This window comes from Cupressus sempervirens, chromosome 6, assembly GCF_028749045.1.
Source record: "Cupressus sempervirens isolate cs-2001-9-10 chromosome 6, ASM2874904v1, whole genome shotgun sequence".
Classification (NCBI taxonomy): domain Eukaryota; kingdom Viridiplantae; phylum Streptophyta; class Pinopsida; order Cupressales; family Cupressaceae; genus Cupressus; species Cupressus sempervirens.
In genome coordinates this window covers 222,256,235-222,283,831 of record NC_143123.1, presented here as the reverse complement: position 1 = coordinate 222,283,831, position 27,597 = coordinate 222,256,235, and the positions used below count along the sequence as shown (strand labels likewise).

The window sequence follows — 27,597 nt, the reverse complement described above, 5'->3', positions numbered from 1 at the left end:
GTATACATCTGGTGCTGATTCTTCTTTCCATGCTTTCTGCTTTTATGCCATTCAATGATGCTCTGTCCTTCCCTGTCATTACCCTTATAAATACTGCTGACCCGGCCTTGGAAAGACGTGAATGAGAGGACGTGTCTTTATGCTTTATGTCTGATTTAATTTATTATACTGAATATGTTATTTACCACATTAGTTATGTATGTTGAATATATACATTGAATAACGATGTTTGGAATATAATTTTATATGAGTTATATTTAATTGAAAAGTATTTGTAGTTTATTAGTATATTTTGGATTAGTATTAAATGTAAAATATTTGTAATATAATTATAAGAGAGGAAGGATCAACACCTTTTGCATCAATATTAAATGATAAAATGATCAATATATTTTGTATCAATATTAAATGTTTTTAAACAATTTATAATTACAATTTGGCTAATTCAGGGGATATGACAGTCTTTTCAGCATTTGATTTGTGTCTTTTGGAGACTTTGTGCTAAAAAACGAGGTAGGTTAATATTGTTTAGAGTGGCTTTAAATACTTAAGGTTGAGTGACTTCGTGCCTCAGTTTCAAGTAATTTTAATAGAACTTAGATAATGTTTGTTGAAGGACTTTGAGCTTTACCATGTACTCAAGTTGTTCATTTATCATTTGGGATAAGTGTAGAAGACTTTGGGTTTCTGCAATTGTTCCACAATAGAAAATAGATTGGTATCTTTTGTGTTGTTCTTATGTCAACTTAGAAGCCATCACTATTATTGTAGCAACAAGTCCTTTTTGTTTTAGTGCTGTTCGAAAAATATTGTGAAATCATTATTGAAAAAAGAGGAATAGATTGTGGGAACCACTCTTTTTTATAATTACTTGTTAAGTCCTTGTTGTGGCTAGTTAGAAGGGAGCCTCCCCTATTGCTGAGAAGAGATAGTATTCTCATTTAACGTTTTCTAAAATAACAATTTTTTAAGTTGTGGTCTCAGTGGCTTACAAAATATTTAGACAACAAATATATTGCGATTCTCACTTCAAGTTGAAATTCCTGTTTCAGGGTTTTTCAATTCAAATTTGTAAAGTGAGATGATATCAAAGTTGTACAAGAAAAGCTGCTCACATTGGATTGACAGTTGCTTGTGGAAAAACAATTTTAGGAAAGGGCAGACTGTGATGTTCCCTTTTCTTGGATGGAGTTTAAAAACTTTAGAGTTCAAAATGTAAGATTAAATAAATAAATAAATAGATATGTAATAAAATATGAAATATATTTTTATTATTTCATATGGTGGAATGGAGGGATTGGAGATGAACAAGGAAAACAACATATATTTGGAAAGAGAATATTTTTAATATTGATATACCATCCATCTTTGTCACTCAAGCTCATTATTTTGCATCACCATAGGCTAATAAGAAGGGTGCCTCCGATACCATTTTATTATTTAATAACCCCAGAGTTTATAAAATGCTTAACTAGCTTCAAATCTTAATTTTGATTTGAATTTTCATAACACAACAGTAACTCAATATTACAGTGATACTTAGCTTGCTTAGAATCTTGAAAAAGACATTGATTTCAAAAGCTTTGTTAGTTGTCAGAATTTTTTAGTTTATACCAGTTTATTGTTTGTAGCTCACGTCTAAAATCAGCTTATGGAGTCTGTTGTCCTGCATTTTGTCACTAGAAAATGTAGGTAACAGTATAGAACTTTTCAAATTAGTTTCGCATTTCTTTGAGTTTAGTTCATTATTTAATTGGTTAGTATTGATTAGCCAATCAGTACCAATTGATATAATGAATCTTTTTATTGAAGGCCTTTGTCAAGTCTTTTTCGTTTTGCTTTCTTTCGAGCCTTTGCTTGATTTTTGAAACCTTCATCGTCCATGCTTTTGTTTTGAGTTTGCATTTTTTTTGTTTTTAGTCTTTTGGTTTTGCTTTTGTCGTGCCTTTTGTTTTTCCCTTCGATTCGGTCTAACCTAGAGGTCAATCGGAGTTGTTAGTCAAGAGTTATGCCCATTTTGGTGATTCAAAAGTGGACCTTTTGGGTGCAACAACATGAATTAAAAATATGATGTTATATTTTTCAATGACTTTCACTTTTTGAAAAATATAACTTGTATTCACATTTTGTTATGTTTTAAAGTTATTTTAACTTTAAATTTTTAACTTAAAGTGACTATAGTGCACTTTATGTTATAATTTTAAGTTGAGTTACTTTTTAATTTTTCACTTAAAGTAACTATATAACTATATAGTTTGAATTTAATTTTTGGTTTTAAAAATTAAATGTTTATTTAAATGTTACGTTTAAATGATGTTTATGTGTTATATTTCTAAATATGATAAATAAATATTGTTTATGACCCATTTTGTAGCATTTTTATAATTTTAAGTGAATTAAATGACTTAAAGTCTTCATAAGTGGACATTTTATATGCAATAACATGTAAAATCCATCAAAAGTGGACATTTTACATGTCTTTGCATATAAAGTTCAACTTGTTATCAAAAGTGAACATTTTACATGTCTTGGCATATAAAGTTCAACTTGTTATCAAAAGTGGACCTTTTTGATATCATTACATCAAAAGGTTATTATGTAAGTGGACCTTTTTGGTATGATTGCATCAAAAGTGAAGTTTTCATGTCTTCAGATCTAAAAAGTGAGATGTAACTTAAAATATGCAAGTGACCTTAAAAGGTTCGATTTTAACCAAAAACATGTTTTAATATGTGTAATGACCTTCAAAAAGTCCGATTTTGAAGAACATGTCTTTGCCCTCCATGAACCCATTTTTGGAGATTGTGAGAGGTTTACTTGATGGTTTTGCATGAGATTTTCTCCAATAGGGTCGTTTTTGCTTGGCAATGGATTTTCTAACATCAAAAATGGATTTATCTTGCTAAAAAACGTTTTTCCAAACTCCCTCCAAGGGCACGTTTTTGAATTTTTTTTCAAAAACACCATTTTTGGCTCATGTTTTTGCCCAAAGAGGAATCGATTTGACATTTAAGTGTTTGTCATTGCATTGTGATACACATTTTCAACTTTAGAAGCCAAAACATTTTTGTTTCATGTCTTTTTATGAATCACGTTTTTGCTTAGAATGCTCAGAAAATTGGGGTTTTAATCCACTTTTTTGCATTTTGGAGTCATGTTTTTGCATTTTGATACATGTATATGCATTTGGGGAAGTTGTTTTTGCATTTGCAAGTCAAAAATGAGTCAAAAACATGCTTTTTTTGGCCACGTTTTTGCAAAAACGGCCTAGATTTTTGTATAAAAAAGTCATGGTTTTGTTCAAAAACTCAAAAAGATGCATTTCCAGCCCATTCATTTGATCAAGAGGGATTGTTTTTGATTTTTAAATGCGTTCTCTTGTCTTTGGAGACCATGTATTTGACACTTTCATGTCAAATTCGACCCTTCATTGCTCATTAATTTGTGTTAAATGCAAGTGTGGGAAAAAGTCAAAAAGTTGTTTGAAAATTAGGATTCGAGACAGAATTGGTCTTCAAGTGTATAAAACTTGCTATTTTGGCTCTTTAACCTCCAAGTAAATGGACATTTTCAAACTTGCTCATCAATTTATGCTTATCTTGCTATTTCCATGCATATTTTAGCTTGAAATTGCACATTTGTCCATATGCATGCCATGAAAAGTGCATTTTGCCTTTAAAAATGATGAAAACTCTCATTTTCACACTTTTTGAATTTCCCCAAACTCCAAATTCGAAATTTAAGTGTTGAAGTGCATTGCATCTTGATATGTTTGAGTCTTTTGCCAAAGGCATGTGTTTTGTTTTGTGCTTGTTTTTGTTCTTTGTGCTTGCTTATTGGTTTTCTCCACTTTGGAGAAGTTACAAGTTCTTTCCCAAGAACTTGTTTTTCCTTCACTTCACATTCCATTTCCATCTTTCCATGTCACAACACTTTGCATCTCATCCGACAAATGCAATTACATGTTTTCCAACTCATTCACCATACACACATGCATGTAATCCCATTTTCCATTTCCATCCCTCCATATGCATTCGCAACTTAATGAGCAATACATGTTTCTGCATTTTTCTATGCTTTTCATCTCATCATTCATCCCTTGTTATATGTTGCATCTACATGTAATCTATTTTTCGTGCAATGAGATCTTGAAAGCCCAAGTCACTTTTTAAAAATCAACAATCTCCATTTGTACGCATTCCCATGCGCCAAGCACTTTATTTCAAACAAAAAAAAAGTTAAAGATGCTGATGGAAAGATGTTCGGAGTGTACATCCGGACATCGTCAAGAAGGTTTTTAAATTGTCAGAGACTCTAGTGTGTGCTGATCTACAAAGGAGAATTCACAACAATTTGAACGAGAAAAGTTCGATCACATCAAGTTTTCAAATGACAACAGACAATTCATCAAATTTAGAAGTTATCAAAAGACGCAACACCATGGTTATCAAGGTGAATGTAGTAGCACAAAATATAGGAACTCCCAATTTTGTGATCATCCAAGAATGCATCGTTAAGTACAAGGTCTTTCAGGACAATCCCTAGGATTGTTTCAATTCTCTTCTGTCCTTCGTCTTCTTCTTCTTCTTCTTCTTGTTTCATATTTGTAGCTGGAGAGGATGCATGGCGTGAAAAAATGTAATTACATGTAATGTGAGTTACATGTATGTTAAAAGATGTAATGCGAGTTGCATGTGCAGTTTCATGTAACCCTATATTTTCTCTTTTAGTTAGACTAGGTCAAAGTTGGTTGAGTTGCTCCCACTTTTTCCTCCACCTTTTTCTCAACTCCTGTGCCTATATAAAGGAGTGCTCCTTTATTGTAAAAATCATCTTTTGTTGTATGTAAGAAAGCTCTGCCACATTTGTGCAAGCATAACTTTGATTGTGTAGTACAAATTTGGGAGAAAAGTGAATAAAAGAAGCAATTGGATTTGAAACTTTGACTAGAAGCAATTGTGATAGAGCAAATTAGAAGCTTTGACTATAATTTGTGCCTATTATCTTGATTTATGTTATTATTGTGTGTTCAATAAAAGAGCATAATGATTTAAGAAGCAATCCGAGTCAAAGATTTGACTAGGAGTTGTTGTGGAAATATATAGCTAGAAGCTTTGTCTGTAGCTTATACTTCTTTCTTAATTCACAAAATAGTTAAGTTATTTTTACTTTTAGGAGTCTTTGTGCCCTAATTGTAAACCTTTTCCATATAGAAGTACAATTGGACTTAGAGCCAAACCAGTACATTTTCAGTTATCCTTTGAGTTAGTGAAGGTTTATCAATATCACTATTTCGAGCTTTTGATAGAAGTGTAGTTAGAGATTCACCTTGCCCATTACTTGCTCCACTAGTAAGTGGATTCTTTCTTGAAAGTTAAGAAGAAAAGATATTGGTAACACCTTTTTTACAAAATCTCTCGACTTCTTGCTTACCTTGAGTTGATCCAAGGAACGATGAGAAGGGGGAGCCTTTCCTTCAAGGTAGGAGAGACTCTGTCTCACACGCTGTGGCTAGTCATCCTATTTTACAACTGGATTTTTACCCAGAACTGTTGGTTGCAAAATATCCACCCAATGGAGTCTATGCTAAGTTAGATTCTGATAACACACACATAGATATATTAACACATATGCACTAAAACTCGTGACTTTTTGGCACTTTTCTCTTTTCCAATATGTCTTGGTTTTGCTTCTCCTTTACTTTCAAAATGTTAACCTCAATGCCTAAGTATAACTGACACACAAGAAAGTCTGACAATGTAATAGCTTCAAATGCATTTTACTTATCTTTTCTAGTGTTCTAGATTATTTCAAGCTTTTCTGACTGATTAATCATCATCGCTGGTTTTCTATATTTGTATAGGAATCTGGGATGGAGCCTTCAGTTAAAAGTTTTGGGTGTCTTATTCATTTCTACACCAAGGTATCTTTTAATCGAAGCATATTTAACTTTGTTTCTGTTTGAAAATTACTGTTTGAATTTTTCTCTTAAGTAGTCTATGTTGTTTATGGTAATATTTTTATCCAGAAATAATGACATAATTTTGAGTCTTACAAAACATAAGATAGATGAGCAACGTGAATTTTGAGAGTTGTATTCATTTATCTAGAATGTGAACAACTATGATATAGATTAGCAATGTTTGAATTTTGACTCTTTCAAAACCTGGAATATAACCAACTATAAGGAAGGAATTGATCAAAAGGTTTTAAAAATATTCAGGAATTTACTACATGCTATACATACAAATGATTGAAAGTTGAAACTGATGGCTAGTGTAACTTGAAGTTGCTTTTACGTATTTTAATATTAGTCAAAATACCAGATAACAGTTTGCTGGTTTCACAAATAAGAATGTTTACTACAAAATAGAAACATGTATGAAATTCTAGGGTAATAGAAGTAATAGTTGAACAGTGAACCTGTATTTAGGGCATGAAAAGTAATTGTTGTCCTATATTTGTTATCTTACAGAACTGGAAAATTTGTCAAATTTCATAGACTAATTTTCCTTCTAATTATCTGCTACCAAAATCTTGCTGGGGAATAACTTGGAAATCATATATATATATATATATATATATATATATATATATATATAGGAAGAGAAAAGACCAACATGAACATTTGAGAGAAGGGACAAATTTACAAAAATGGCAAAAGCTCCTTCTCATAAAATACTGGATCCTCATGCTTGCAATCTATTCCAAATCTTTAGTATGCCTGAACCCTGACCCATCAGCACAGTATGTGTAAAAGAGGACTTCAGGAAAGCTTTTTAATACATATCTTTAATATTATGATTATTCATAATTTTAAAACATGCCATGCACAACAACCTAGAGGTTGGCTTGTGCAGCAACAGGAACACCTTGCATTATAGAGTCTGCATTGCTGTGCAAGTTGTATTGTTGTGGAGGCTGTTTGTGTACAACTTGAGCAGCAACATGAATACCTTGCATGAAAAAATTGGCATTGCTGTGCATGATTGTTAAAGATATGGTAGTGTCAGTCAGTATGGAAGGATTAACCTGATACTTGTGTGTGCATGCATGTATACCAGCTCACCATATGAACTGATAGATATGCATACACAGACGTATGAACTTAATCATTGTCCTTACCATCAGGGAATTCAACCTGACTGTTCATACCATGCTGAGTATGATAACTTTACATTATCTCTTGAAATCGAGTATTATTCTCTTGCCAAATCGATCAAGTATTGATTGAGTCTATGATCATTGTCTAATACAGATCGGTAATGAATTGTTATCCAAAGAACACCTAATTAAGATTGGTGTTTTAATGGTTAATTATAATCACCCGATTAGGATTGGAAACAGTCTTAATTGAATCATTGTGTCTCTTTAGACCGAACAGACATGACTGCCCTTGTGTCTCTTTGTTCCTACCTCTAAATTCTGAATATCTATTTGATGCATATACATTCTGAATTGCATCCATTTGCAAATAATATCACAGTCTGATTTAATGTTTACCATTACATTTATATGGTATCAGAGCCAAGTTAGGAAGATCAAAGTTAAACTTGAGAAATTAGACTACCTACTTTGATAAAGTACAGTCACACTTCCATCACTTAGAATGACAAACACAATCAGATCTGAGGTGTGCCTTGAAGGTGCCAACAACTTCATAGCATGGAAATTGAGAATCATGATGATATTAGAAGAGAACAAAGTAGATTATATGTAAAAGATAAAAAGACAGAACCTGAGGATGAGCCAGAATAATCCCAATGGATTGAAAGTAACAAGAAAGTTATAAAATTGATAGTGGATTCTGTGAGAGACCACATAGTGCCTATACTAGCAAAATAAACAACTGCATACCTCATGTTGAAATCTCTACAGAACACATTTGAGACAAAAAATAGCGGCAAAACTCTTGCACTCAAAACACAGTTTAATCACATAAGTATGAACAAAGGAGAATGTATGAATGCCTTCTTCATGAGAAAAGTAGAATTAAGGGATCAATTATCAACAATTGGATATGAAATAGATCGCAAAGAATTTTCCCTAATAGCCTTAGATGGCCTACCCAACTCATGGGAATCATTCAAACAAAGCACAAGTGCAAGATCAAAACTCCCAAAGCTAGACTGCCTAATATCTGACTGCCTACAACAAGAAGCTAGACAGTTACAAAAAGGAATAAAACAAAAATCTATAAATGAAGACATTGATGTTCTGAATACCAACCATCATAAGATAGGAAGGAAGAACTTTAAAAGGAAGAAAAATCATCATGGAAAAGGTTAATTTAGACAAAGAAAAGATGTTTCCCAGATCCAATGTTTCAGATGTGATCAATATGGTCACTATGCTGTAAATTGCCCTGACAGAACTAGGAAACAAGTATCCTATGCTAAAGTTGGAAAAACAAATAAAGAAGAGAATTCTTAGAAAGTTCTATTCTATTCAGCACTATCAAATCACGTATCAAGCAAATTCAACACCGGGGTGATTGATAGTGGGTCATCAAGACATTTAACAATATTTCAAGAACATCTAGATACTATGGTGGAAGAAATTGAGGAAGAGGTAACCATTGGAGATGACTCCACACATCCAGTAAAAGGAGTGGGAACTTGTAACATTAAATTAGATTCAGGCATCACTATTCAACTACAAGATGTACTATTTGCGCTGGAAATTAAAAGAAACCTAGTATCAATATCTGCCCTAGAAGATAATGGATATAGAGTCACTTTCATGGATGGAAGAGTCTTGGCATGCTCAAAGAATGCTATATTTAAGAGAGCTAAAACCATAGGTTTACGACATGGATACCTCTACAAACTTTGCACTGAATCAAAACAAGCACTCATTCATGAATCCTATGACTCCAATGAAATCTAACATAGAAGATTAGGGCATATGCACTTTTGAGTCCTATCATCTTTGGAAAAATTAGTGACAAGACTTCCCAAACTAAACTCAATCCATAATGGGACGTGTAAGGGGTGTGCTTTAGGGAAAAACACTTAGGGGTCCTTCCAAAATAGTCTAAGCAAAACTAAAAATATATTGGAATCGGTCACTCAGACTTATGTGGACCCATGTCTACCCCATTTATGCAAGGGTCACTATACCATGTAATTTTTGTGGATCCTGGATGTACTTCCTGAGATGTAAAGAGTCATAAGAGATTTAAAGAATTCAAAGCCCTAATAGAGAACACATCTGGAAACAAAATTAAAACCCTGAGAACTGACAGTGGGAAAGAATTCACTTCAGAATTCTTTAAAGAATTTTGTATTAATGCCAAAATGAAGAGGGAGTTTACTGTACTCTATCGTCCTCAATAAAATTGGGTTGCTGAGAGGAAAAACAAAACCATTGTGGAGGCTGCAACGTTAGTGATTTGTGACCAACACCTTGATACTTCATTTTGGGCATAAGCTTCAAGAACAACCATCCACATAAAAAATAGATGTCCCCATTCACATATTGATAATAAAATACCAGAAGAGGCTTTTACTGAGATAAAACTTAATATAAGCCATCTAAGGATATTTGGGTGTCTTGTATACATACATGTACCTATAGAGAAAATGACAAAATTAAAACCTTCGTGGAGATAAGGGATTTTTATAGGTTACAATGAAACTTCTAAAGCCTAGAGGATATACCTACCTGAATAAGGCAAAGTAGAGTTGAGTAGAGATGTCATCTTTGAAGAAGGCATTACCTTCAAATGGTCAAAGAGCTCAGATGAGTTAGAAATTGAGGACTCACCTAAAAACATGGAGGAAGAACCTATTTTTGAGCCTTAGAGGGAGCAGTCAGAAGAAATCTGTAATGAAATCCAAATTGATCTTGAGACTCAAAGGGAGCATCAACAAGAAAATCAAAATATTGACAAAAGGAAACAACCACTTTTGGTTAGGAAGGTTGTTGAGGAAGCTGAAACTTTGCGGCACCCAAAGGGAATTTTAGAGAGAGTAAGAGGCTTAACATATTATCAAACTATGTGGCACTAATGAATGAGATTATAAACTCAGAACCTAGTAGTGTAACATAAGCTCCAAAACACCAATTATGGAAAGATGCCATTATAGAAGAGTATTAATCTATTCTGAAAAATGATGTATGGGATATAGTAGCTAGACCTGAGGGGAAATCTATATTCTCCTCTAAATGTCTCTTCAAAATTAAACTTTTTTTAGACAACAGTATAGAGAAACATAAGGCACCTTTTGTTGCAAGAGGATTTTCGAAAAAGGAAGGAATTGATTACAAGGAGATATTCACACTTGATGCTAGATATACCTCCGCTAGAGCAATTATAGCCATTGCTACAGCTAAGGGCTAGAAGATACAATAGATGGATTTAAAAATTGCATTCCTGAATGAAATTATTGAAGAAGAAGTCTACCTAGAACAACTTGATGGTTTTGTGAATCATAATGCAGTATCTCATGTATGTAAACTAAAGAGACCCCTTTACGGACTCAAACAGACTCCGAGTGCCTTGTACGAGAGAACTGACACTGTGGATATTCTGAAAAGATTTGGAATGCTAAATTGTAGGCCTACGTCCACGCCCATGGAAATAAACTTGCATATGTTAAAAGGGGCAGCAACAAAATCCATATTTGCAGATCCTATCCTCTACAGATAGATTATTGGAGCTTTGATGTACTTGGTTAACACATGACCTAACATTTTCTATGTAGTGAATGCCTTGAGTCGGTTTATGTGTGAACTACAGGAGATACACCTTGTTGCTGCTAAGCACATATTGAGGTACCTACAGGGTACTAATTGATATTGGCTAAAATATAGCGATTTTGATTTAGATTTACACAGATACTTAGATTTAGATTGGGCCAGAAGTGTGACTGATCGAAAGAGCACATCTGGATGTTTCAGTTTCGGATTAGCGATGATCTCTTGGATAAGCAGGAAGTAATAAGATTAAAATATAACACTAATATTTTAAATATGTGATTGCGCTTGGAGAGTCCACTTTTTGGGCACTTAAATGATCGTATCTTTTGACTACCCAATCCGATTAAGCCTTTAGATATACCAAATTGAAGGGAAAACTGAATGCAAGAGATTGGACAAAACAAAAAGGATAAAAACAACTAATCACACACTTGAAAATGCAAATAAGGTCTTTGAAGGCTTCAAAAATCAAGCAGAGGCTTAATAAAATGAAAAACAAAAAGGACTTGATGAAGTCCTTTAGTAAAATGATTTATTATGCAAATTGGGATTGATTGGTTGATCAATGTTGGGCAATTATATAATGAATTATGTCAGAGAAATGCGAAACTAAGTTGAAAAAGTTTCGTATTGTTACCTACGTTTTGTGGCAACAAAATGCAAAAGCACTATATATATATATGTATATACATACACACACACACACACACACACACACACACACACACATATATGCATGATATATTCAAAAAAACAAATAAGAGAATTATACATAATTCTAAAACTAGATCATTTCATACTATGAATTATGATGCTTGACCATACATAAATGTCAAACGTCAAAGAAAACATTATGATTCATCAAGAAAATCATCATATCGAATCAGCAAAACTTATTTATAACTTGTAGCTCAATTATGTTTGAAACATGATTCATTAATAATGATAGTGTTCTCAGTTATCAAATGGATTATCTAAAAAGTGTGGATCATTGGGGTCTTCAATGGCTGCAAGTATTTCATCATCTTCATCATTGGAACCATAACTGGTTCCACTAGTAGTAGAGGGTGCTATGTCATCCTCTGCATCATCTATATCAAGCACTGTGGCTCTAGCAAGATCGCCAATTGACATATCCAAGTCAGCAGACTCGGGTGCCACATCCCAGAGCTTCTTTGCGCCCTTCTTGTATATTGGCTCCTCACGTGATAGAAGACACAAGTTGTTGTGCACAAGCACCAAGTCTTCTGCTTTTTTGGAGCCCAATCAATTACGCTTCACTGAGTGTATAAAGGAGTATGTACTCCAATTTCGCTCAGCGACAGAAGAGTTAGCAAACTAGAGAGAAAACAAACAAAATTAAGTTTTAAAATAATACATTGCAAGTGGCCAAAACAAATAAAAAATACTTAGAAATTTAAATTCAATAACTTGTGATATTGGATCTTTATTGCAAGAGGTTGAAGGTACATTTTAATCTTGCCGATGTAGGTACCACCATGTAATACCATCCATTCTACTTTGATCATTCACAACAACAAGATGTAAACTTTTCCATGAGATGAATAACCCAAACTCTCTCCTAACATTTGCTCCCACCTCTGGATCGCTGAAGATCCTATTAAATGTTGTCTTGTATCCACTAGCAACCTCAACATCTCTATAAGGTTCCATTCTATCCAGAATAGCAAGTACCTCCGGGCTATAATATGTGGGGGAGAGAGCATAATCTAGGAGATGCAAAGGAGTAGTCATATTGTTCCAATGGTGAAGGACAATTGTTTCCACCTTTTGGTATAAGATGTCTGCAGGATCATTCTCTGTCCTTTGAATGACCTAGGATATGAATAACAAATAATGTTTATGTAGGTTATCTAGATGTAACTTGTGTAAATTAAAACTTTTAAAATTTAGCTATATCTTAATAATAATAAACTTGGATAGAGGATTGACAACTGTATTATAACTTACCACATTGACTTTCTCCAACATAGTGTCCATGGCATCATACATGTCCCCCAAGCATGGCTGAGCCATGTCAGCAAACCTAAGCATAGCCATAATAGAATCGGTGAATTCTAATACATATTCCACCTGAGTTTGCCAATCATCAGCCAATATCATTGCCTTGACCTTTTGGGCCCTTAGATTGGATTCTTTCTAAATGCCCTATTGATTTCTAATGACCATTTGTGACAATGCTTCCCTCACCCTCACAAGTCGTCTAAGGACGATTATGTGTGATGCAAAGAAGGTTTCAACCACCTAAACAGATGTTAATAGAAAGTTAGCAACACATTCATAAATTGATATTTCACAAAGTAAACTAAACAAATTAAATTTTAAAATTTCCTTTCAATAACTCCAATTTGGAGAAAGTTTTGAATTTTGCTTGTGACATATGCTGGTTTGTTACAAACATTTGAAACTCCTCACCCTCTTCATATGTTTGCTTCACCCATTCTATTTGGGTAGCAATGGCTTGTTTCACTAGATTGAGAGAATGGGCAGTGCATGGTGTTCAAAAGATGTGATCATATCTAATCTCAACCAATGCACCCGCAAGCCTGCAAACTTTTGCATTGTCCATAACAACTTTGACAATGTTATCACTACCCACTGCCTCAATGGAATTAATGAGAAAGCAAGCAATGAATTCTGAATCTTTCATATGCCCCTTAATCAACTGCTTTCAAAAACATCGCTCTTTTGGGGACACAACAATAACATTTATGAAAGGACGATTTTTACAATCTTTCCATCTATTTGAGATAATAGACACACCTGTTTGAACCCAAGAATCTGATATGGGTTTGAGTCAAGCCTCTTTAGTATTTCTCTGATTGAGCAATAAGGTGGTGCACAACTTTTCATATTCAGGGCTGCAGTATTCAATAGGTGCAATATTTATTCCCTCCACCACCTCCCTCCAATAAGGTGATCTAACTAAGTTGAATGAAACACCACAAAGAGACAACACCCAAACTTTTCATCAGCTAGATCTCTAACTCATTTTGAAATGCCTTATCTAGTGGGCCTTTCTTGCAGGTGTGGAGTTGGGCTTCTTGTACATCTTCATCATCCTCCATAGAAGGTATAGACAAGAAAGGATGTGTGGAGGCTTGGTGAGTGGGTGGTGGTAGTGTTTTTGTCCCATTAGAAGAATTTTGTTTCCCTTTTGAAACTATCTTATCAACATTTTCTTGTTCTTTTAAAAATACTGCTATTTGCCCAGCTAACAACCCTTTCTTATCAAGTCCCTCACACATATTAATACCTTTACCACTAGGGCACAAGGAATGAAGTGTAACTCTTGAGTAGGAGCTTCTATATTGTGCTTGGCAAAAATTACATTTTCAAATGAAACCCCCACATCCACTACAATGTGCAATTCTTGTAGCATGTGTCCATAAAGGAGACCCTTTATTAATTTTAAATTGTTAAGAACCCTCCCCACCCATTGAGCTTTGACTACTCATTCTTGCACATGCAATCTATAACAAAATTTTTTAAAAAAATCTTCAAAACTTGTACAAAACATTGAATAAATTTGGAACTTTATAAAACTTGAAACAATGAAGAAAAAACTAAAGAAAATGGTTCAAATACATACCTTCAACACTCAACTCAGCCTTCAATTTAGCAATCCACAACTAGTCTCCTTGGTATTCAATCACTTTACTTCAAACATGTAAGAATGAGAGCAAAATGAGGCATCAAATGAACCTAAAATGAATTAGATATCAAATAAAAAGGGGTGTTTTAGGGTTAGGTTGGAAAAAAACATTAAAAACCTTTAGTTTTTGTTTTTTATGGGCCCACAATTCAGTTAGCCTGTGGGTGCACTCAAGTCCGTGCGGATTCGTGGGTCCATGAATCCGCATGGATCCACAAGGTCAAACGTGGACCTTAGACGGACCTATCCTTGGACTTGAGTCGGATTCGAGACCAGGAGCCATCAATCCGGTAAATAGGGTTTAAAGACATTCATCAAGTGATGGACCATGGTTTATGATCCAAAACAACAATTTCAATTAAAGACTAAAAAACGACATTTTTTTTCCTGTGATAATCTTCTCAGTTTGAACAAACTTAGAAAACTTTAAATCTTTAACGTTCTTTGGTAGGTGTTTACCTTTTGTACTTACGACACTTCTTATTCTTCTCTTGCAATACCTCTAGAATTATTTAAGTAGCATTGGAAGATAAAAATCCAGAACTACAACTTGAATCTATTCTAAGAGTGTGTTTTAATCCTAAATTTGTGCGTGTTTTCATCCTTGCTCCACATACATTGTGATTATCAATATGAAAGCCCATATGCCTACTATGGAATTCAGGATCTGTTTAGTAATATACACGTATTATCCAATTCAACAAGTAACAACAATCAATAATCAGTATATAACCTTGTGTCTTTTAGCTCGTCCTGCTAAACACAAGCAGTCGTATTTTGATGGTTAACCAATCCACCTTCTGAGCAATTAACAATCAAAATCTATTCCAGAATTCAAGCCTCAAATTCACATGGGTTAACATTGTCCAAATATTCAATGACATTATTTTGTTTGTACAAACTATTTTCAACTAATGCCTGGGAATCGAGTGATCTCTCTTCTCAATTATTATGGACTTTGGAAGTGTTAAATTTGTAATTTCCCATATTAAGTGTTTACATTTCAAAGTGCAAATGACTGGTAAACTTATATCAGACTGATATTACTTATTTCCAGATTACTAATCTGTTGTATATTGTTTGCAGATGAATGCAATTTAGAATGTATATGCACCAAATAAATATTCAGAGTTGAGAGATAAGTCTTTATGATTTTATTACTGGTATGATCTGAAGTATGATCTGCAGAGATAGGACTATTCATTGATTTTTGATGGTTCTTATCTCTTGAATTTGCTCTTATATATACACCCACCAATGGTCATAACAAGGGTGGACATGTCTTTTCAATCTCAAGAGACACAATGATTTGTTATTTCCAAAAAACCCCGATCCTAATCGGGTATTTATAGTTTACCAAATAAACATATACAAACATCGATCTTACTTAGGTGTTATTAGATAAACAAATAGTCACCGAGCTGTATTAAGCAAGGACCATCAACTCGATTAATGCTTGATTGATTTAGCAAAATAATAATGCTCGATTCAAGAGAGATTGTTCAGATTTGAGACTTTGCATTACATGTACAATTTGGTTACTTGCAAGGATGGTTTTGCTGATGGCAAGAATAACAATTTTGTTTATGTATGTTTGTGCATGCATGTATATCAGTTTACATGGTGAATTGGTATACATAGAAGCGTACACATATGTATACAGTTCCCAGGTCAATCCTTGAATTTTGACCGACGTTACCATATCTTAACACTCCCTCTTAGCTAGGGAAGATAACTAAGTATGAACTGGTTTAGACATCACCTAATTTGTTATATCAAGCAGTATACAAAACATCATGTCACATGACATTTGTATATCTTAGTTATGGTATGTGCATACATCACGTCACATGATGTCTACCATAATATATCATGGCATGTCCACGAATATTACCTCACATAATATCCACCATGATTCTCTCAGAAAGAGCATATTGATACACAACCTGTAATGTTCGCATCATAAAATAAATAAATAATTAAACCTTTGTTAATGGGCTGATTGATTTAGTATATCTCGGACCCATTTTTTATTTAATTGTTTCCGTAGGTAGGTGTGGTCGTCAACTATCGTTGTACACCCTTGGAAAGGTTTCCCTGACGGGTATTTAAGCACGACATGTAGGTAGTAGTTGGTATTTGATTTGGATTATTTTCTTTATACTGCAAATTCCTGTTGGAGTTCAGTATTGTTCGCCATTTCAGAAGTGAAAGATCTTCCCTACTTGGCTATTTCGGTTTCGGTGGAATTCAACCCTCACCCTACTCCATCTCTGTGTTACTTGCTCGGATCTAGAAATTCCGCGCACCATCTTTGTTGCAATTTCATATATCTATATATATATTTGTGATATTGGATTCTAATATCTGTACTGGCATTACTTGGCATTTCTGGTAAATATATTTCCCTGTTCTAGTGACTCAAAGCAGTTTATTCCATCACCTCGACAACCCTTGTACCCATCCGTTCAATCCCTAATTTCACTATATGGTATCCCCATCCGCTCACTGTACGACCTTCCCCCTCCACTATAAGGGTTGCCTGTTCCACTGTACGACAGTCCATCTGCTCATCGTACAGCCTTTACCCTTCATCATATGGCTTCTCTCCCTACCGTATGGCCTCTATCCCACTATCGTACAATTAGTCAACCAGATCCGTACGACCAGGTTAGTGGCAACTGTACGGCTTGAGGGAAACAATTGTATGATCAGACTATTGGTCCTTCCTGTCGTGCATGATTGGTTCCCACAATACCACACAACTCCTTAATTTCTGCACAAAACACCATCGTACGACCGATTTAGCTTCTTGGAGGTGATGTTGGGAACAAAATATTATAGTGGTATCAGAGCCAATCATCTTGCCAGCCTGTGGACAGTGAATGAGAGTTTCTAGCTGGAAGAGAAGAAGAACCCATTCAGTTGATAGAATGGTAGAACAAAAACCCACTGTTGCCGAACTCGTGGCAGTACTAAGAGATCTTTTTAGGAATCAGGCATACATCAATGATATTCAATGACTTATGGAAGAAACTCTCAGGAAATTGGCAGATAATAAAATATCCGTGAACAAAATGGTCATAGCGCGGACTTGGTGTCGGGTAAGGAAAACCCTCATCCAACACGTTCTTGATTCTATGCCATTTTTCCCTCCATGGATGGAGGTACCACACGGAGGAAAGCATACAACCTTTGAGGAAGTTCAATGACAGTTGAGAGAAGACTTGAAGAATGCAAATTTCGAGGAGGATATATCCTACAAAGATTACCTGGAACTGAGAATGAGATATTCTAGAGGCGAAAATTGAGGATATTTTAACAATGATCTCCGAAGGAAATTGAGTAAGGTAAATCTGTCACCATTTGATGGATTCAAACCTATATCTACTCAACGATGGGTAATCAATGTTGACACTTACTTTCAACTTAATCTAATGCTAGAAGAGGAAGCAATCAAATTTGCAGCACTACACTTGGAGGGAGTGATGCATGAATGGTGGTATCATGTCACCATCACACTGGGGCATGACCAAATAACCACTTATGTGGAATTCACTAAAAGATTAATAGATCAATTTGATGGTAAAGATCCAAAACTTAATTTCAAGGAATTAACACAACTGAGGCAAATTGGATCAGTTGACCAGTACATCACAAAATTTCAGAAACTCTCTGTTTTGGTTATGGACATTTCCGAAAGGAGATGGATAGTGCTCTTCATGGATGGACTAATGAAACCACTAAGGGGTTTGGTAAAAGGCTTCAATCCTGTCACCCTTTCGGAAGCCATAAAAAAGGCGTGGAGCATGGCATCATCACTGACATCCTCTCAAGGTTACTCACACTCCAAACCGTTAGTATTTCCAAAGGACAAAGATAACAAACCTCTACCAAAGAAACCATCGTTGGACAAAGCCACCAGACAGGAGCTATGAAGGAAGAAATTATGATTCAAATTCAAGGGACCATGGGAGCTTGGACATAGATGCCTTGGTAAAGGAAAAATATACTACATTGAAGTCATATTCAATGATGACGACGATCAGGAGGATCTACCCACAAAAGACGACCTTCCCCAGGACCCCAAAATGGTTAATCTGAACCGTATAGAGAGAATTGCAGCATTGGTATGAAGTGGAGGAACCATTGCCCTAGTTGGGAGCCCGAGATGTACGGTCTTTCGTGTACGGGGAACTCTTCAAGGACAAAAGGTCATGGTGATGTTCGATAGCGCAGTCACTCTAAATTTCATAAACTCATTTTTGGTGGAACGAAGAGGTCTACCTATTGAGGCGCACATGGGATTCAGGTCAAGGTTGTCGGAGGGACTCTTTTTCCTTGTTTGCATCTTGTTCCCCAATTATCACCATGGCTAACCACACTGTGACAAAGGATTTCTTTATAGTGGACCTAGATGATATGGAGGTTATTTTGGGCATACAATAGATGGAGACACTTGATGAATACACTTAGAGCTTCAAATAGATGGACTTCACTTTTGTTGTCGATGGGAAGAAGGTTGTTCTTTGTGAAATGGTCAATGAGGGAAGTTTGAGCACAATGGATGGAGACAATCTTCTGACATGATGACATTGTATGGGTTGCACATTGTTCCGTTTTGAAGGAACCTATAAAAGGACAACAGACACCCCACCAAGATGATGATCTTCAAAATATTTTGAGTACCCATGATAAGGTTTTTATAGACATTCCTCTCGACATACCCCCCATCGCGGGTTTGAACATACCATTGAGTTGGAAGCCGACGCCAAACCAGTTATCACCACGCCTTATCATCACCCTAAGAAATTTAAAGATGAGAGCGAGAAAATGATTCAGGAACTGGTCGAGAAAGGATGGATCCATCCTAGCTCTAGCCTTTTTGCATCATTAGTGGTTTTGGTAAAAAAGGATGTGATGATGAGCATGTGTGTCGACTACCATGCGTTGAATAAGAAGACAATAAAAAAAATAGATACCCTATTCCCAGGATTGATGAATTGTTGGATGGGCTACGTGGGCGATTTATTTTTCTAAAATAGATCTTTGTTCTGGGTACCATCAGATCCGCATGCAAGAAGAAGACATGGAGAAGATGGCTTTCCATTGTCACTACTAGCATTATGAGTTCTTGGTCATGCTGTTTGGATTAATGAACGCACTTGCTACTTTTCAGTCTTGCATGAATCGTTTTTTCAACAAACAACTATGTAAGTACTTGTTGGTATTCTTTGATGATATCCTTATATACAACAAAACTTGGGAAGAACACCTGAAACACTTGAATGAAGTCCTAGGGATCATGAAGGCTCAGTCCTTGTTCGCCAACCAATCAAAGTGTGAATTCAGAATGACAGAAATATTATACCTAGGGCACGTTGTCAGCAAATATGGAGTGCAGGTCCACCAAGAGAAGATTCAAGCTATCTTGGATTGGCCCCCACCAAAATCACTCTCTGAGTTGCGAGGGTTCTTAGGTCTGTGCAGTTACTACTGGAGGTTTATGAGTGGTTTGTCTCAGCTCAGTGCACCATTAACAGATCTAAGAAAGGCTCCTTCCAATGGAATGAAAGAGCCCAAAGAACTTTTGATAAGTTAAAAGAAGCAATGAGCACTTGTCCAGTTCTTGCTTTACTTGATTTCACACAACCATTCATTCTATAGTGTGATGCATCTAGAGAGGGAATTGGCATAGTATTGATGTAAGATAGACACCCCATAGCCTATTAGAGTCGGAAGCTTACAAAGGCAGAGTGTCTATATTCCATTTATGACTAGAGATGTTGGCCATCGTACATGCACTGACCAAATTCCAACAGTATCTGGTGGGTGCCAAGTTTGTCGTTCATGCCGATCATAATAGCTTGAGATATTTTCTGGAGCAAAGGGACTTGAACGAGAGACATCAAAAATGGGTAAGCAAGATTTAAGCTTTTGATTTCAACATTGAATATGTGAAGGGAAAGAACAATGTGGTTGCAGATGCCTTGTCTAGGAACCCCACCATTTGCTTACTGACTCAGATTTTAGCTGACTGGAAAGCACATTTATTGGTGGAATATTCCAAAAACACATTTGCTTGTGAATTAATGGACAACAACACTCAGAATGATCGGTACAAAGTGGTGGATGCCATCATTTACTATAAGAATTGGATATACTTAGTGCCTGAATCCAAACTGAAGCAGATAATCTTGAATCATGCCTCACCCTTGGCTAGAGGTTTCCTCAAAACTTATAGACAACTCAGGGAGAGGTTTTCATGGAAAGGTTTTAAAGGAGATGTATTATAGTATGTAAGAGAGTGTGCAGTCTACCAACAAAACAAATCTGAACATTCTCTACCCGTCGGGTTACTGCAACCTTTGCCTATACCGGAATAGAAGTGAGAAAGTATTTCGATGGTTTTCGTTACAGGACTTCCCAAGGTGAACGGAAAGGATTGTATCTTCGTGGTAGTTGATAGACTGACAAAGTATGCACACTTCTTCGCCATCTCCTCAAATTTCCAAGCTGCACAGGTAGCCGATTTATTTTTCAGAGAAGTCTTTCGTCTACACGGGTTACCTTGAAACATTGTTAGTGACCTGAACAGTTGATTTATCAGTATTTTCTGGACAGAATTGTTCCGGTTGGCATGAACAAAATTGTCGTGAAGTACTAGCTACCACCCTCAGACAGATGGACAGATGGAGATTGTGAACAAGTGGCTAGAAGGCTACCTTCAGAACTACATTTCGACAGAACAACGAGCATGGGTCAAATGGATGCATCTGGGGGAATATTGTTACAATACCACTTACCATATGTCTGTCAGGATGACACCCTTCAAAGCACTATACGGGTATGAACTCCTTTCATTTATTGACATGATGCTGGGTGACAGTCAAGCACAAAGGGCAAGGGATTGGCTTTAGGAAGGGCAAGACATCCTGAGATGTTTGAAAGAGAACTTACAAAGGGTGTAGAATCAACAAAAGATGTATGCTGACAGGCACTGAATCGAGAGAAGTTTCGAAGTGGGAGGCTTGGTCTATCTTAGACTCCAGCCATAGAGGCAGTCCTCATTGAAGGCAAAGGGGAAAGAAAAACTGAAGCCACGATTTTATGGCACCTATCGTGTAGCTCGCCGCATCGATGAAGATGCCTATAAGTTGGAACTTCCAGAAGGAAGCCACATTCATAACGTTTTTCATGTTTCTTGCCTAAAAAAAGATGTGGGACAGAACATCAGGGTAACTGTAGACCTTCCGCTGCTTATTGGAGGGAAGCTCATATTGGAACCGACCGAGATCATTGATGTACGTGAGAAGACCCTCCAGAATCATACTTTGAAGGAATATTTAGTACGCTGAAAACACTTGGCGCTGGACGAGATGACTTGGGAAGGCGAACACATTTTGTAGCATCCGACATTGCATTTGCTTGAGGACAAGCAAAGTTTGGGACGGGCAGACTGTAATGTTCTTATCATAAAATAAATAATTAATTAAAAATTTGTTAATGGGCTAATTGATTTAGTATATCTCGGACCTGTTTTTTATTTAACTGTTTTCGTAGGTAGGTGTGGTTGTCGACTATCTTTGTTTTCCCTCAGAAAGTTTTCCTCGATGCGTATTTAAGCATGACATGTAGGTAGTAATTGGTATGCAATTTGGATTATTTTCTTTATAGTGTGAATTCCTGTTGGAGTTTAGTATTGTTCGCCATTTCGGAAGTGAAAGATCTTTCCAACTTGGCTATTCCGGTTTCGGTGGTATTCAACCCTCACCCTACTTTGTCTCTGTGTTACTTGTACTCTGTCTTTGTGTTACTTGCTTGGATCTGGCGATTCCATGCACCATCTTTGTTGCAATTTCATATATCTATATATCTGTGATTTGGATTCCAATATTTGTACTGGCATTACTTGGCATTTTTGGTAAATATATTTCCCTATTCTGGTAATTGAAAGCGGTTCATTCCATCACCTTGACAGCCCTGGTACACATCCGTTCAACCCCCAGTTTCACCGTATGGTATCCCCATTCACTCACTATACAACCTCCCCCCTCCACCGTACGGGCTGCTTGTTCTATCGTACGACAGTCCATCTGCTCACTGTACATCCTTCACCCTTCACCTTACGATTTCTCTCCCTACTGTACGACGTCTATCCCACTATTGTATGACTACTGAACCATGTCAGTACGGCTAGTGTAGTGGCAACTGTACGGCCGGAGGGAAACAATTGTATGATTGGACTATTTCTCCATGAAACTGTATGGTCCTTCTTGTCATGCATGGGTGGTTCCCACAATGCTGTATGAATCCTTAATTTTTGCACAGAACACCATCATACGACCAGTTTAGTTTCCTAGAGGTGATTTTGGGAATAGAACATTTCACAACTGATATCAAGTCAGCATTATATGTATCAATAAGTCCAAGATATATTGACTATCAAGACATTTCCATGAATATTGACTCAACATGATATTCGTCATGATAGTGAACAATGTAAAGTCATAACGTTACAATGTTGAATACAATTGTAAATTATCATAAAGATTGTCACCTTTCAGTATTGTACACAAGGGGCCCATAAAGTCATAGAGAGACACATATGACAAAAGAGTTTACACATTAAACATCTATTAAAAATATATATTAGTACAAACAATTTTGACACTTAGTCTCAATAAATTACATTTCAACCATACCAAGTTTCTTTTTGAAGTGCTCCATTTTAGCTTTGGAGAGAGGCTTGTTGAGAATGTCTGGTGTTTGATCACTTGTACTAATATACTTCAATTGGATTGCGTTTCTATCAACCATATTCCTTACATAATTATAAGGAATCTCTATATCATAGTTCAAAATGTCGTTCTTGACCACTTTTTGGCGAGGCCAAACAAAAATTTCTTGGTGAATATCTGAGAGAAATCGACAACTTCTTGGGAAAATATTGGGAATTTAAAAAATGACTTTAATTTAATTAAAAATCCATTTTATTCACAAAATTCAATAAGTAGACGCATGTATTGAGTCAGTAAATGAGTAAGCAAACCAAACAAGCTGATCTAGATATATATAAATGCAATAAGCAACAAAATCGCATCCTCATGTGGAATGCTGATGTAGTCACCGACTCTGAATTCTAAAGCAAGCTACAAATACTGAATTGTCTTTGTCAAAATATAAGCAAATACAAATGTCAAGTTCAATATGAAACTAGTCTACATCTTCCTCTTCCCCATCCCAGAAGTTTTAGCAAAAACTGTGGGAGAGGGATGGGGTCTAGCAGCTTTGGCTGAAGCAGTCGTCTATGGTGGTGCTGGTGTTGGCCTTAGCAATGACTCCTCATCATCTTCATCCTCACTATCACTGTACTCACTGTTAGTGTCCTCACTCTCACTGCCATCCTCTTGAATGTCGTCTAGTTCCACTGTAAAACCCTCCTCCATAGCCTCCCTCTCCAACTCATATATTTCATACTCAGTGAAAAGTGAAGGCTGCTCCTATGCTGTCCAATCACCAAAAGGATATATGTTATCCAGATCAAGTGGCTCAGTTGCTGTTGACATTACCTTTCTTATGCACAACTTGAGGTTATAATGCACAAAGACAAGGTCATTTAGGTGTTTTTGTGCCAACTTGTTCCTCTTCTTTGTGTGAATAGATTCGAACAAGCTCCAATTACACTCACAACTAGATGAGCTACAAGGCTGACATAAGATCGAAGAGCAAGCTTTTGCAAATTTGGGACATTACCGGCCTAATTTCACCACCAAGCATCTACAAGATAAATATTAAAGAGTTGGAAAACAAGATGAGGACAAGTTTTTGTAGTTGTAAAAAACCCTTGGTTTTTCCTTTGCAAATCTTAGACAACCAATGAACTAATTCCACTATTTTATTTTATTTAAACTATATCTCTTTGAATTCTTTAGATTGCATATTAACACAATGGAGAACATAATGACCATAAAACAACTCTAGATTAAATTTATTGAAATGGAAAGGCGAGTTTTTTTTATGAGCAAACTTACTATCAAATTACAATATTTTGCAAGAACCTGTTTGGTGAATATGTCTGCAATTGCCTCCAATTAGCAAGGATGTCTAGAATGCAGTGACGTGACTTCAATATTTGGCGGTTGTGACCTCCAATTTCAAATTGAACCAAACTTCATGCCCAATATCCGAATGGTGAATTCCGATCCCAATTACAACAACAACAAAATTATAAAGGATGTCTAATGTCAATGTCACTTCACGGGTTATCCATGTGATTGCAGAAGATTTACTTGGCAACTTGCTAGCCGTATTTCAATGTCACCAATCACCTGCAATACCTTAGTAATGTCCAAACTGAAACCTCCAATACCACTCGTATTTCTAGAATGACACTTCCAGCTATTACAATAACTAGTTTGATTCCTCCTTAATTGCTAATCAACAACAATTAATTAACCTCCAGGATGTTCGTCTCCTTAGCCACAGTGAACATAGTAGGAGAATTCGACAATATCAAATCCACTATACTTCAGCATTGGAATGAAAACAGTTCTCATATACAGTGATGAACAATAGAGAAGTAGGGAAAACTTAGCTATACCTCAGCAACTAAATTGCCAAAAGAATTTTCAAACCCTTATACATCAGCAAGGGCATATAGTTTAGAACTCAGGAAAAAGCCACAAAGGCTCAAATTCAAATATATAATGAAGCATGTCTTTTCCAATGAAATGAGCTCTCATTTATAAGCTTTAGTTAGCAAAAGTTTCTATAAAACTCCACTTCAGAAAACGTGGAAGTTTCCCAAAAGAACTCAACACTAGAAACTTTCCAACTTGCTTTTTAGAAATATCTCTTAAAGTTATTATTATAATAATATAAACATTATTATAATAATGCAACTCAATGAATAATAAATAAATAAGAGCTCATGCAATTATTAATCTTATCAACCGTAGGTGACGACCAACTGCCCAGCCACCTACTGTACAGCCAAGAGTAGCAACTAGTAAAAATAGACTTACTAAAAATAGTAAATCTGTAATTGAGACTCCCAAAATGCCCTATCAGCTCACGAGGGTCGCTATGGTGAACTAATGTGGTGAACTGCAAGGGACATTATAGTCATCCCTCCCTAAGATTGCTTGTCCCCAAGCAATCCCGGAGCAAAATGAACACACAATCTACCTGTATCCCAAAGGTAGAACTATGTACCATCCCTACTATGTACAAACAACTCCTGTAGCACCAACACCCAAATAATAGACATCAACATCAGAATCATTTGAAAACTGACCTGAGGTGTTGATGAAGTCAACAACCCATCGGAACTGAACGCAATTGAAATACCAACTCTGTCCACACCTGAGTTTCGATCAAAGTGATAATCACACCCAACTGCACTAAGGAGGTGGTAACAACCACTAGTACCTGGAACACTAACACCAACTCCAACCTCTGCCAAAATGTCTTGGGTGTGTAGATACTGCAAGTGGTCTAACTTGCAGCTATCAATCCCATCTGCAAAAGATGGTGCTAACCCATCCCATAATGGATGGTGTGAAACTAGAGCCAACCGACACCGATGCGAAACTAAGTACTCTAACTGTGGGTCAAAAGAAAAATGATGAGCACTCCTAATAGTGTAATGTCGATAAAAACTCTCAATCTCTGTCAATGGCTCATCATCATCAAACTAGGAATCAAAAGATGGCTCCAATCTTTAACTTCAAACTATTGGTCGGGCAGGATCCTTGGCAACCCTCTCAGCAAACCCAACCTCAAAATCCCTATGGGGAAGCATAATAGATAGAGTCTCTAGAATCTTTCCCACCAACCTTTGAATAACATGAGAGCCTCGGATGAGAGTACCCTCAGACACTTTGTATGAATCCTCCCTCACATTCCAACTGTCCAATAGATACTCCATGAAGGACTCCGTTCCCTAGAAATTATGTGTGGTAGCATCCACCTGCTCCCTTGCGACCCACAGCCGATCCCTCTGAAAATGTGGCACTAGCAACTGTTCAATGCTATTAGCTGTATGAGATGAAGAAATAGATTCGCTTCCAACAGAAGGAAGAAAATCAACATGAGAGCGCAACTCCCCTGATACTCTTATCTCATCTGTACCTATTGCACCCATATCCTAGATGGATGTGTCAACCACATCATCATGTCTATCATCCCCAATAGTAGAAGCAAACCCACCACCAACCATAATATGCAACTGTACTGAATCTGGGCCTGGTGTGGTCCGAACATGCTCCAACTCCATGGTCACCTCATCCAATCGTGATTGTGACTCTTGAAGAGTCCACTGAGTACATTGAAGAGAATCCACAGTCACCTCAAGCTCTTGGGTGAGCTCCACCACCTCCTCTTTCTCTAACAATGTCTCATGATAGGTGCTACCCCATTCCAGAAGGTAATCCCGGTCAACAACTAGTTGCGAGTAGTTATGCTTCAAGATCCTGATAGCCTCTCGAAGTGGATGAACCTCTGCTAGAGAAAGAGTACTATCACCACGCTCATCAGACATAGCAACACCCCAACCAGATGTAGCTAGCATCTGACGGACAACATCATGATGCCCAAGAGCTAAAGAAATGTCACTATCACTCATCTTCAGCTGGCTGGTCATATGATGTCTTTGTAACCCCCTACTCCTATGCAATATCTCTGTCTCACTAACTGCACTGTGATAGGAAACTGAATCAGAACTGCCCACCACCAGAGCGCTCATACATGTGCCATTATCCTCGCACAACTCGTCATCTGAAGAGATGGAAGCCCTCACAATATCAATCTCCTCACATGTCTCAGCTTCCACCTCAATTGTAAGATCATGTAAACATCAATCCTGGGACTCATCCAAAACCTCCTCAAAGTCATCACCCAATATCTGATAAGGGATACTGGATATCATACCTGGTGTAGCTCATAGCATCATCAGATGTGTCCATATCATCTACATCCACATCTCTCGACTTCGTTGTAACACCTATATCACCAACATCATAGTTGGGTGACTCCATACGTGCCTCGGTCCCACCTAAGGAAGCTACTGCATCCTATACTGGAGCAACACTACAGTAGCTGACATATAAGTTGCCGACAACAACTCCCTCCTCCAGTAAGTCTGAAAAGTCAGTGACAACTACATCACCAACTACCTCTGAACTCACCACAGCGACTACATTGGGAGCCTCAAC

At 36.5% G+C, this 27,597-nt stretch overlaps 1 protein-coding gene across 8 annotated transcripts in view; it reads left to right on the top strand.

Moving 5' to 3' along the window:
- The window catches only part of LOC149552070 (pentatricopeptide (PPR) repeat-containing protein), a 305,115-nt gene that overhangs the window by 165,025 nt on the left and 112,493 nt on the right, over nt 1-27,597 (top strand). For all 8 annotated transcript variants that reach the window (XM_089787540.1, XM_089787542.1, XM_089787541.1 and 5 more), the window contains one exon: nt 5,864-5,923. In XM_089787540.1, coding sequence (XP_089643666.1) covers nt 5,864-5,923 — 60 coding nt within the window. The remainder of the gene's footprint in view (nt 1-5,863; nt 5,924-27,597) is intronic.